Source organism: Rhodamnia argentea, chromosome 5, assembly GCF_020921035.1.
Source record: "Rhodamnia argentea isolate NSW1041297 chromosome 5, ASM2092103v1, whole genome shotgun sequence".
NCBI lineage: Eukaryota > Viridiplantae > Streptophyta > Magnoliopsida > Myrtales > Myrtaceae > Rhodamnia > Rhodamnia argentea.
The window spans coordinates 25,082,174-25,095,527 of NC_063154.1; the positions used below are offsets into that span (position 1 = coordinate 25,082,174).

Below are 13,354 nucleotides of genomic sequence, written 5' to 3' on the forward strand. Positions count from 1 at the left end.
GAAGTTTTCTTTAATCTTGTCTCCTTGCCATTGCAACTTCCTAAATCTTTGTTGACAAATCTACCGACGTGATTTTACATGAAACTCCAGAAAATATTAATAGACCCATGAGAATCAACGGTTTAGAGATGAATCGAGCACCGATATCCAGTTCGGTTAACACTTTGTGGAGATGTGGGTATAATCGATGGAAACAATAACTTAGCGCCTTCCAATGTTATGCTGAAGATTTTGCATTAAATTGGTACTAGGGCGCCATGCTTAACACTCATAAGCATTCAATCTTCATTCATTAGATTACACGCACAAAGAAAAGGAAAATCTCACAAAAGGTCAAGAAAGCACAGTTCTTCACAGCTTCTACTGTTTGAATCCCCTATTTATTACTGAGAAGTGCAATACAAAAGCAACATACATCCTTATATCATTCTTATCTTATGAACTACTACAACAACTCTTTCTTTATGAGCCTTAAGGGAAGCAACTCATACATGGGGACGCCAAAAGCTTCGCTAACTCTTTTCATTCTTCTAGGCCAAGTATATATCTATATATGACCAACATAATTAACGATTCAAATTAATTTATCACTACGATATCATTTATTCTAAGGTATGTCGCGATTAATATCGAGGTTTCCCAAATTCTTCGAAGAGACATTGTTAACGTTAGGCTGCAACGGTGCCAACGAGGATGGCGGGCCGCGAGAGACCCACCGAGACCAGAAGAGATAGTTGAGGAAGTTGAGGAAGCTGAGGACCGCTAGTAACCAATAAAAGAGGTCGAGCCTGTCCTTGTTCAAGTCGTTCTCGCCGAGCCAACCGCTTTCGCCGTTCGACGCCGTGACCTTGTTCACCAGGGACACCAACAAGGAGCTGAAATAGAATCCAAATGAATACGAGCAATAGGTGATCGCCATCAAGAAAGCCTGCATCCCGTTCGACGATTGCTTGTAGAAGAACTCGATGAGCCCGACGGCAGTGAACATCTCGGAGAGCCCGAAGATCAAGAACTGTGGTGTGATCCAGAAGATGGAGATGATCTCGCCATGGCCGACCGCCTCCTCCCTCCGCTTTTGCTCCATGAGGGCAGCGGCGACCATGGAGAAGGTGGCCAGGAATAGGCCGAAGCCAATGCGCTGGAGGGGGGAGATCCCAGATTCGCAGCCCGTAAGCCGGCGGGCGAAGGGGACGAAGAGGGCATCGTAGAGCGGGACGAGGAAGATGAGCATGAGGTAAGGGATGGACTGGAGGGAGGCGGGCGGGATACGGAAGGAGTGGCCGAGGCGGGTGTTCATGGAGGAGCCTTGCTGGACGGAGAAGGTTTGGAGCTGAGCCAAGATGGTGTTGAAGACGATGGTGCATGCGAATATAGGGAGGATGGAGAGGAGGGTCTTCACTTGCTCCACTTGGCTCACCGTGCATAGCCTCCATGGGCTCTCTCCGCTCTTTCCCTCGTCTTGGGTCTTGATGCATGCTTTCTCCAAGAACCTGCCATCAATAAAAATACATATATTTTTTAATATTATGTCGCCGGACGGCTAGCACCCACGTTAATGTCAGTCGACCAAAGTTGATCCGATGGATTGAATTGGCACATTTTCAAAAGATTTAAAATTGAATCGATAAAAAAAAATTGATACAATTATAATAAGTTTATGATTTTCTTTTTCTTGGTAATTCTTCCTCAATTTCACCACAAAAACTCAGAAAACAAATCAAATGTTTGATAATATTGATAATGCTGAAATCTCTTGGCGGGTGGAATTAATGAATGATTTTTGTTGGAAGGTTGTTTTAGGAAGCTAATGTTCTTGCTCTTTTATTGTTTTTAGAATTTACATAAACTTTGGGGTAATGTCGGTGATATCGGATTAAAACGGAATTAAAAGGTGAGCATATAAGACAAAGCACTAAATTTTATTATACTTCAGCCGAAGACAGAAAGCAAAATTCGTAGAAAAAAATGTCAAAAATAATATCCGACCCTTATCCAAATAGAAACTATCTCTCGAAAATGTAGAAAGAAGAAACACAACCGTCACCATCACCATTGGAGATGATCGATTAGCTAAATGAAAATATACGAGTTCAATTAAAGAGAATCGGACATCTATGCATCAGTCCATCATATTCGTTAAATCATGTGAATCTTAAGTGAGACTTTTACGATTTGACTGTGTGGCGTCAAAAATCAAGAAAGAAAAGGAGTCAAAAATGTCAAACGCCCTAATTTTCAAAACCCAAAACGTACCTGAACCTTTCGGTGTGAAAAAGGCGACCACCACGTGGCGACAAGGATGAGCCGTCGTTGTTGCCATCATTCATGCTCTTTTGGCCTCCGTGAAGCAGCTGCGGATTTGATGGCAGTACCTGATTCCTCTTCACTATAGCTGCCACTATTACCTGCGATTTCGCGCACGAGACAAGAACATCGGATTCATCTTTCAAGAACTTACACAGCACTTAAACTAGATTATCGTTGCAGATATGGAGACAAAGCAGATATATTTTTCTAAGGCTCAGTACATAATAAAGATTGTCGGATAGTTGACGGTGAACTTGATTATGTATAATACCCAGAATTTAAGTGATTACCCGATCCAAACAAGATCCGAGTCGAAAATACTTGAATATTCAGGTAGGTTCGTGTGTCGGTTCGGGCATATTTGACACCCTTGACCATGAGTCATCATCTTCCACACAGCTCTTTCGATTAGTGGTTCATGTGATCCGACATTAAACAAACACACCAGCTTAATATCGTTCATATGCTAAAAAACCAGACGCATGTTGAGCCCTTTTTTCTGGCCGACAGAAGCAGACAGATCAGCAGACGTAGCCCCTGAAATCAAACAGCTCGTTCCACTAGCAAGACCATGTGGAAAAGAGCTTCCCCGTTTGACCAGTAGACGTTTTTATATGCTGATCTAGGTCATAATCAAGAGATTCTCACCATACTTTAAGGAAAAAAATAAAGGGTCTTGCAAAAACTTCTTGCTACCACCTTAGAATAGAGATGGAGGGAAATTACTTGGGCAAGAGGAGTGAGGATGCTTCCTTGGGGCCTCTTGTTTCTGTAGTAAAGAGTGCCAGAGACCAAGCTGATCAACCCCATGGCCATGACGGCCGCGGACACACCGAACCCGACGTCCATGCCCGAGTGAGTCTGGACCCACACAAGCACGGTCAGGGCCACGAGCTCCCCGACCGAGAATGCGAAGTAAGCCGCATTGAAGTACGTGGACAGCTTCTTGGACTGGCCGGGGTCGTCCCTCTTGAACTGGTCCGCGCCGTGGGCGATCATGTTGGGCTTCACGCACCCGCTTCCCAGCGCGACTAAATAGAGGGCCACGAAGAAGATGAACGCCTTGAAGCCCTTGGCTTCGACGCACTCGGAAGGATTACTGATCATGTTGCACTTTGGTGGCTTGAGCTGCGGTAGATGTGCTTGGACCGACAGCAATATGAAACCCTGCAAAATGATCATTTTCCGGGGGGATTAACATATAGTTATGTGCATTAAACAAGTACTAATCCTGCAGATTTTTTTATTTGGTGAATCATGATGCGGCACACACCAGTCTATACTAAAAGTCTGTACTCGCAAGCGACCAAGCAAGATCAGGAGGGGGCAATATTACTCTATGTTAGCACATGAAATGCGTTGCGAATGCTTACGGAGAGCTCGACGAAGCCGAAGATGAGCATGGTCCAGAAGCTACCAAGGTAGGAGTCGGAGAGGTAGCCGCCGAGGAGGGCGAGGATGAAGATGGTGCCGACGAAGTTGGTGACGATGTTGGCCGATGCCGACAGCGAGAAGTGCATCTCGTTTATCACGTACGTTATCAGGTTGTTCCCGACTGCCGCTATCGCCATTATCTCGAACGATTGTAGTCCTGTTCATTTGTACCTCGTGTCACGATATTATTTTCATTTTATACATCAGATATACAGAAAGGAAAGATTAAATAAGGGCAAAAAGGGAAAAGTTCATCAATATCCCTTTTTTATCATTATTTCTTTTGTTTGTCATCAAAATCAAACCTATGGAGCATGGAGGATGCATAGAGGGGAGGCCAGTATTACCCTAAAAGAAGAACCAAAAGCAGAAACACACTGATTGCTGGCTACAAGCTATATCCACAGAAGTGGATTCATGGCAAGAGAAGAGAGCAATCTCAAAAGCGTATTGCATGATGGAGACCGAAAACCAATCGAACACGAAACCGGCGTGACGACATAACTAATTTCTTAGATACAAGTATCAAAGTGTGTACAAAATATGTATAACGATCTACAATCTTGCAATCCAAATTGAGACGTACTTACTATTGTACCTCTCCCAAGATGCAACACAATGGTCCGGATAAAGTTCGAAGACATACAGGTGGATGCGAGAAAGAGAGAGAGAGAGAGATACGGACCGAGAATGAAGGCTGCGGCTCTCATGCCGCCATGCTTGCGAGGACGGGAAGGCCTGCCTCTCCAATCAAGAGTGGTTTCTTCACTCATGTTATTCAGTTCACCATCCTTGTACTCACTTATTCTTCCCTCCATTTCCCTGGCTGCTCACAAGTTCTGATGTTAAATGAGTTTGGATAAGTTTCAGTTGTAAGAGAGAGAGAGAGAGAGAGAGAGAGAGAGAGGCTTTAGTGTTGGGGAGTTAGAAGGAGGGGGGGCTCTTCATAAGGTGGTGGTTGCATATGGGCTAATGCTGGAGATGAAGGCAAGTTGGGGGTTGTGGGGAGTACTCAATTTATATAAAACTCCAAGAGGTCCCCCCAAAAAAAAAAAAAAAAGATTCTTTTGTTTTAGATGAATACTTCCTCCATCACCCCCACACGCGCCCCAGCCACGTGGACAACACTACCTAAATGGACATCACCCCCTCCTCTCCATAAAAACCTTTTTCGTCCTCTCGAAATTTCACGAGTCAAATACTGCCGAATCATTTTTAGCAAAAGTATAAGGTTCATCTTTTGCTGTTTTCTTTTTCTTTTTCTCTTTTCTTGTGGCCGGCCACTAGGTGAGGCCAGCCTCACCAGTCGTGAGCGAGGCAGCCTTGCCTAGATTTGGGTGACGTTGGCGGAGGGCCGTGACCCTCGCCCCAAGCCGATGAGGGCGGTGGCCCCCACCCAATGGCTAGTGAGGGTCGTCGAACTCTTGCAAGCCACTTTAAAGAAAAAAATAAATGAAAATAATTTTTAAAAAATAAAAATTTACAAAAATTAAATATTTTTAAAAATTATTCACGTCGCGCACGGACGTATCATGTAGGATGGTCCAACGGTTTTCAATCGAACTTGACTAGATAGACTTAATTGACAACAAATTTTTGTAATTGATTCAGTTTCAGATATGACCTAATTTGGAAATTTTACTTCAAAAAGGGGACCACTGACAAGGGGCACAAGGGCGACAGTGCCGCGATGAGCTCGGATGCGACGGCGAGGCTGCTATGTGAGCTGGACGACTAGGCACGGATTGCTGTAGTTTAGTAAAGTTCATCAGGCGTCATGACTTGAGGCGTTGAGGCGCGTAGCTAATAGACGATTGAGGCATAGCAAGGCAGGAAAAGCAGCTGGCTCGATGGGGGTCACGGCGCTCCGCAGGCAATGTTGATAATAGGCTAGAAGGATTCAGCAATGCCCGGAGGCTATGCCGTGCCGGACCGAGGCACAGCCCCGAACAAGGAAGAGCAAGATCTAGATGTTGGCGCTTTGACGGTGGCGAGGATGTGTGGTGAGGAGCTGGGGGAGGGGGGACGGGACTCGTAGACAGCAGCGTACCTCCTTTTTTTGTCCATTTCTTTATCTAAACAATTTTCCTAAGTATGTGTCCGATAACCCAGCAGATGAAGTATAATTTTATATTATGATCCCTTTTATAATCTCTTTCCTTTTGTAAGCACTTAATGCATATATTTATAGGTAAAGTCCAGGGATTTTGTTTCCTAAATATGATACTCAATCTTAGGCAACCTTCTAATTATTTCTTCCGAATAAACCTAATTATCTTACAAGTGTGCTATTTTATAATTCAACTATTCCAACTTCACTTTATTTATGCAAATCTCCACCCCTTAGACGTGTCCTTGGGCTTGGGCCAAAATTCCAAGCTCTTATGGGCTTAGTCTAGTTTATCAATTTAATTCAGAATCATTCACTTAAGTTCATCTGCAATCAGTCCAATAAATATGCAAACTATGTGAGTTTAATAATGCATAAAAATGAAATTAATATGAAAATGCAATTTCTATTTTATTTTATTTTTTTGGCTAGGGACTGGGGCTAGGAAAGTATCAAAAACGACCAATTTTGTGTCGTCAACATTTTCACATTAATACAAAATGAGTTAATCCGGCCAATGTAAGTTGAATATTGCTAACTGGACACCTGACGCTAATGTGGATATATTTTTTTTTTATAATTTTCAATTTTTTCTCGTTCTTTTTATTCAATGGCCTTTGCCTGCAACCGGCACATGCCATGGCCGGCAAGGATCGGCCTCGATTAAGTGAGGATCACCCTCTCCAAGCCTCTTCTAGGCTAGGGCGAACGCCAATGAGGCCGCCCTAGCTTGGGCAAGGTTCGGCCTCACCGGATCCGGAGAAGGCGGCCTTTTTGGTGCTCACCCTTGCTAATCATGGTTTATGCTAGGCCATGGATAAAAAATAAAGTAATTCAAAGAAATATTAAAATTAATTAAAATATCCACGTCAGCATCAACAGTGCCACGTAAGACTGCAGATGTTCACATGAGCAATTTTCTACCTAAAACAGATGGATTGACTCAATTTGTACCAATATGAAACATTCAAGACTAGGTTGGTACCACTAAAAATTTATAACCGAATTGGTACCAATTGAAAGGTTTATGAGTGAATTGATATCAATGTAATAGATTTACAACTTTTTGGTATTTTTCTCGATTGAGACCTCCTATATTTTTATGCAATGAATAGTTAAATGGGTTGTCAATATTTAGGTGTTCATATGTTACAAACAACAGTCGATCGCTACTCAACTGGCCATTCTTCTTATGGTAATTGAAAGGTGAGGGTCCCATCCTCACTTCCGGTGCTCTGCCCCACTGGACGACCCATAAGTGATGGTAATACTTCCGTCCCCACCTTCGGGTGCCGAGTTTGAACCCAACTTGGGTACTCGCTTCAAGTTTACCGAGTACAATGATGGGGGAGCTATTCCATCTTTGTAGGGAGCTTACCCATTGCAATCGGCGCAAGCAAGGACGACCGATGTCCTCTCCTTGGTCACTTCGTTCTGTAGATGATTTGTATCTCGCTGCTCACTTTTTCACTAATAGGACATCTCCTACGAGTCTAGATTTAGTGACATGAAAATATGAAATTCTCTAGGAGTATCCTCCAATCGATTCTCCGTCCTACCAGAAAAAGTCAAATATTTAATGTTGGCATCACGTATAATCATCCGTCTCATCAAATGGCTTTATTATGAACCAAAGTTCAAGATCCATTGATTGTGTGAGTGGACTATACTAGCAAACTATTCACATACTAGACTTTCTTCATCTTAGCACAAACCCCCAAGGAGGGAAAGAAAAGGTCGTGGGCTTTCTTCTGCTGAAAAAGAAAAATTGGGTCGAATTGATTGGATGGGAATCTTTGGACGTGCTGTGAAATGTCAGTCTCACTTTGTGGTCCAACGTGCGCCTGTTCTCTTCCCCGTTTTCCCTGTGGAGTACCAATAATGTGCTAAGTTCTAAAAGAGAGCAGTCGTCCTCTGATCCGATGGGAGTCGATCAATGATGCGCTTCATCAGCATCTCCCAACTTTCAAATTTTTTTGGGGGACGTGCTTGAAAGGTTCAAACTATTTCAAATCTATGGATGTCGGCAGAAATGTACGACATTTTAAGAGAAAGATAAGCCTCTTCAACATGGACGAGCATGCCCTGACATTCGTACAGGTGATTTTGCAGCCTAATTAACTAAAGTTATAGCACATTTAACTGACCACGATACTATGTAGAGCGTGCACGAAAGAAGCTATCCATCAAATTTTCTCAGTGAGAGTACTAGACAAACGGAGCGCACTTTACGGTATACAACTTGTCATGCTTTGGCAAAACCATTCATATCCGCAGAAAAACGTTTTTAATGGTTGAGATGCGTCTCCTTTTCTTGTCTGTCCTTTTTTTCTTTCTCCCCTTCTTGCTTTTGCCCCGTCGTTGCAACGCTGCGGTCTTGCCACCCGTCACCACCACTCTCGCCTTTGCCACCACGAATCTAGTTGCCGCCTGTCGACGGGTGCTTGGAGAGATGAGGACGAGCAAAAGGGCGCTACCGTGTATGGTCGTGGTCATGTTGGTGGTGGCTTCGATTTGATAGTGCGACGACAGCGATTAATGGTGGAGGAGCTGTTAGACAGTGATGAAGAGAAAGAGCGGAGAGAAAAAGAGGAAAAGTTTTGGTCATGTTTATTATTATTCAGCGCACAATCAAATCGAAGTAAAATGCAAAGTGAGGAAGAGAAATCGAGATACAAGATTTTATTTTCGTTCACCTTTAAACTAGGACTACGTCCGCTAGAGAATTCTACTATAATTAGCATATCGCACATTTCGTTATATCACTCAATTACAAGCGAAAAAAAGTATATATAAAAGTAGTTATTCATGATCCCAAATTCAAACTACTAATGAAAAAACTATGGACTTAAACTATAAAAGCCCTATGATGTCTAAGAGGCGTTGCCCCCTTAAGATTCCTACATAAGTGGCCTCCCCGAACCCCCACCAGTTGAACAGGACCCACGTGATTTCCTATCGTTGAGGAATATGAACCACACTTCAACAATGTTAGGATTATAGTGAGTGAGCGACTCATTGGTAAAAATGAAAGGGGTATTTTGAAAAAGTCAATGTGCTTTTAGTAAAGGAAAAATCATCTAAAAAATCATAAACCTTTTGCACTTTTACTAATATAGTTCTAAACATTTTAATTTTGCCGGTGAGGTCCTAAATATTTTCATCTTTTGTCAATCGAGTCCATCCAACTAATTTTATCGGGAATCCACTAATGTGGACGTCGACTATTCTACGTGCATTGATGATGCTGACGTGGATAATTTTTAATAATATCCTAATATTTATTTGGAATTATTTATTATTCTTTCATTTCTTTCTTTTTTCTTTTCTCAAAAGCCCAAAAAGGTTTGACGGGCCCTTGCCGACCATGGGCGAGTTTTTTTCATTTGTTTTTTTTTTCTTTTATTTTCTCAAAGGCCGGCAAGGGTTGTCGGGCCCTTACCGGCCACTAGGCAAGGGCAGTGATGCATCATGGCCCTGGCCCTCGATTGGCCCAACAGCCCTTTCTAGTTGCTAAAAAACAGGAAAAAATAATGAAAAATTCAAAAATAAAAAATGCTAACATATAATTAAAAATTATCTATATCGGTGCCGGCCGTGTTACGTAAGATGGTAGACGTTCACGTCAGAGGTTTTCGATAGAAATTGATTGGCTGGACTCAATTGGTAAAAGATGAAAATGTTTAAAATTCAATTGATAAAATTAAAAGGTTTAAGACTGAACCGGCAAAAGTATAATAAGTTTGGGACTTTGTGGACAATTTTCCCCTTTTAGTAATTTGAGGTAAATGAGCCCTCAAATTTTTGGCTGCTAATGCGTGTAAATTATTTGGAGGGGTCAAATTTACATTAGAGATATGTTCATTAGAAGTCTTAAAACTTATTATAAAAGTGTAATTGAGTCATAATACTTGTTAAATTGATTCAATTGAGCCCTTCTATTAACACCGTTAATTTGTCTAATGAAAAATGCTGATGTGGCATTTTTAAATAATTTTCTTATCCTACATGGCAGCCTTAATTATTCTATTTTTCAAAATTTTGTTAAAATTAAATTAAAAACTGAAAAAAGCTAAAAAGTTAGTGGAAAAAAAAAACTCGGAAAAAAAAAAAAAAGGGTAGGGCCTCATTGGTGAGGCCCTGCCATCGCCGCCACCGCCCATCACCAAAGGGACCGGCGAAGGTCGCTAGCATTGGGCGAGGGCTCGCGAGGTTTGCTAGGTGCGGGCGAAGCCTTGCCCAGATCTGGGTTGGTTGCGTTTAGTGAAGTGTTCTTGGCGTTTCATGTTTGATTCTTCTCGCGAAGATCCGGGCCATCGCGAGCATTGTGGGCGGGGACCGACGACGGTGCCTGGCCAAGGGCTGATTCCCTGCTGATTCTTCTGGAAGTGCACGGGTGATGGTCGACGTCGCTATTCCTTTCTCTAAAGTGCTTCATGGCTCCTCCCGAACAGGAACTTGGTCATGGAGGAAGCTTATCTGGTCTGAGTTAACGAAAGCAGCAGATGAACATGAAACGCCAAGAGCACTTCATCAAATGAAGCCAACCCAGATGTAGACGAGGATTCGTCCGCACCTAGTGAGCCTCGTTGGCCCTCGCCCGAGGCTGGCCACTCTTGCCCAGGGCCGACAACCCCTATCCGCCTCTCCGGGGGCAATGGGTAGCGGCAACCGCAGGGCCTCATCGGCAAGACCTTGCCCCCCTTTTTTTTTTGTTCAGTTTTGTTTTTGTTTTCAAATACTTATTTAGCTTTTTTTTTAGTTTTTAATTTAATTTAAACAAGATTTCAAAAAATAGAATGATTAAAAATGCCACATAGGATAAGAAAATTAATTTAAAAATGTCATGTCATCATTTTTCGTTAAACAAATTAACGGTATTAACGGAAGAACTTAATTGAATTAATTTAACAAACTTTTTGATTTAATTGTATTTTTTGCAAGTTTTAGGACTCAAGTGCACTTTCATAATAAGCTTTAGGACTTCTAGTGAACATATCCCTTTATATTAAAAGGATGAATTCAGTGGATCAGAATATTTCTTGAAACGTGCTTTTTTTTTTTTTTTTTTTTTTTTCTTTCCTTCTTTTTTTTTTTTTTTTGGTGTATAATTACCATACGTTGATTCACGGCCCACAGAACGAAAAGTAGGAGGACCCGCGTGCACTGGGCATAAAATAGGTCATCTTCTAAATTTAGTGGCTGAAGTTACATCTTAAAGTCAAACCCTTCTAAAAATGGTTGAACCCACATCACCAACCGTTGAAGGGTTGCAATTCCCCTACGTTACTCATTTAACTTGACTTAGCAAAATGACCCCGTACTTCAAGCTCATACACCCATATACTTCGAGTCCGTTTGACTGTGCTTTGACAAAATCCCTTTGGGACCTTAAAGGTCAGTTGCACAAATGCAAATGACATTTGGCAAATTTTGTGGAGAGTCTTTCGAATATGCAATTTGCATTTCAAAAGCCCTCTAAAGTCTTTTAGGCCAAGGAAGGTTTTTAAGAGTTTCGGGCTTTGAGTATTTCCATAATGCTAATACATTTTGTCTTTTAATTTTGCTCTAGCTAAATTTTCTAATTTTCGAAAATGTCCTCACCTCGCGTGATGTCAATTGTGGCCCAACGAAGGGTTTGAGATTTTTTTTTTTTAAATAACAAAAGTGCTTTTGAAGTGTATTTTGTTCCAAATAACATGTAAACAAAATGTTGCTTCGCAATGCACTTTTAAATTATATTTTGCGAAACCATATTTGCATTTCGATTGAAGCTCTTTAACCTAAAGTCATTTGCATTTTCCCAAAAGCTCAACCAAACATAGCATTCGTTATGTGTGGCCATTGTGCTTGGCCATTGACCCCACATTTCGCACCTCACTCACTCAGTCACCATCAAGTTGATCACCCTCGCTGTTATCACCACAGTCAATCGAGGCACCATCGGAACAGCATTGAGCTTCGATTCGCCGCTCTCTAGTCACCCACGCTACTAGCAACACGATCTCTAGAGCCACCATCTCTCTCTTTCTCTTTCTCTCTCTCTGAATCACTCTCCCCGTTCGTCCGTCCGAAACAAAGAGTGCTAACACTTGCCTCAAGCAGCTCCGATGTTGACCGTATTAAATAAGAGCAACATGAGTATACAAGATCGGAAAAAACAAATTAGAAAGATGCTTCATTGAAAGACATACGGTGAAAAAAAAAAAAACAAAGAGAATTTTAAGTGTTCCGAGGGTCTCCAATCGTTCAAGTGAATCATATCTCAAGTATCACGTATGAGCGACACTAATATACTTACCCATGAAGAAGGGTCGTGACATGTTAACTGTATTCAACTTGAACACCTGGTTAATTTAGATGGGCAAGACATTGAAGACAGTGAGTGACCTAAGAGAGGTGTCCATATCACCTTACGCTCACCTTCCATGGAAGGAAGATCGAGATGCAATGCACCACCTTCCGAGTCCAATCCTGTTTACTTTTCTCTGTTTAGCAACTGTCACTTATTGTCATTCAATTTCTTGGTACTCTAGGCCTAACGTCATTACGCGATAGGACTTTGCTCGAGAACTTAAACTTTTGTTTTGAGCTGTCCAATAATAAGTTTGATAACAAGTCAAAAGAACATCTTGACCCCAGTTGACCTAGAAATGATCGGTTCCGAATTGCAAAGTCAATTCCAAATTCATTTCTTGAGAATTGGCCACTCCAGGCGCGACTTTAGGCTTCAAATTTGGAACCGACCCATCCAAATCACGCGCGATCCCGGCTTATCGTTTTGGCCGGCGGATTTGCCAACTTACTCCAACCTTTTTGCTGCTAAACAAATCTAGAATGATAATAAGCAAATTTTAAAAGAAAGGGATTCTTCTTTAGGAGGATATGCTAATTGGACTTCACAAGAGTTTAATTTAAAAAAAAAAGGGGGGGGGAGAGGTGGAGGTAGGTATTGCATTTGTGGTCCTTGCTATTTCACTAAAGTAAAAAAGAGGAATCATCGTGACATTTCACTTAGGGCATTATGAAATCTTATGCGTAGTGGAATTTGCTGTGAGGGGAGGGGGGAGCTTCATTATTCTTATTATATTGTTTTGGTCTTTATTTGAAGGGGTTAACGACGACAAGGAAACCCTAGTCAAAAGGTTGTCGGCGTTAAAGGTGAAACAACAAAAGTGCATTGGTTTTTTAGTATGTGCCCCACTTCATTGGCCTAATCTCGTCCCCTTCTGGTTGGTCGCTTTTGTTCCTCTACTCCATGAAACGTGGACAATACATTGTCGTAGGAAAAAGAAAACTGAAATGTGTTCGACTTTTTTTTTTCGACGGAGAAGCTCATTTTAAGCAGATATTTTATGATCATCGAGACAATGAAACACTCTATGTTAGGATTAGGCGCACAACCAAAAAAATTATAGAGTAAAAGGTAAGAAAAATAGAGATACAAAATTATCATGATTTACCCTTAAACTAGGGTTACATTCAGTAAAGAATTCTACTATA

At 41.7% G+C, this 13,354-nt stretch overlaps 1 protein-coding gene and 1 long non-coding RNA gene across 2 annotated transcripts in view; both read right to left on the bottom strand.

Annotated features, from left to right (window-relative positions):
- The window catches only part of LOC125315114, a 29,729-nt gene that overhangs the window by 872 nt on the left and 15,503 nt on the right, over positions 1-13,354 (bottom strand). Inside the window, exon 2 of the long non-coding RNA XR_007198479.1 lies at positions 7,690-7,700. This is a non-coding gene — a long non-coding RNA (uncharacterized LOC125315114). The remainder of the gene's footprint in view (positions 1-7,689; positions 7,701-13,354) is intronic.
- Positions 395-4,716, bottom strand: LOC115725864 (protein NRT1/ PTR FAMILY 4.3). Its single transcript, XM_030655507.1, has 5 exons — positions 4,427-4,716; positions 3,681-3,898; positions 3,034-3,474; positions 2,254-2,405; positions 395-1,490 (listed from the first exon to the last, which is right to left on the bottom strand). Exons 1-5 carry the CDS (start codon positions 4,557-4,559, stop codon positions 608-610), a joined length of 1,827 nt encoding a protein of 608 aa, XP_030511367.1. The 5' UTR covers positions 4,560-4,716; the 3' UTR covers positions 395-607.

What these genes read in the sequence shown, in the direction of transcription:
- LOC115725864 (XM_030655507.1), bottom strand. Translation starts at nt 4,559, where the DNA reads ATGGAGGGAAGAATAAGTGAGTACAAGGATGGTGAACTGAATAACATG. An exon ending in TCGGCTTCGTCGAGCTCTCC is followed by an intron (nt 3,475 to 3,680) that starts GTAAGCATTCGC and finishes ATCATTTTGCAG; the next exon opens with GGTTTCATATTGCTGTCGGT. An exon ending in TCCTCACTCCTCTTGCCCAA is followed by an intron (nt 2,406 to 3,033) that starts GTAATTTCCCTC and finishes GCGAAATCGCAG; the next exon opens with GTAATAGTGGCAGCTATAGT.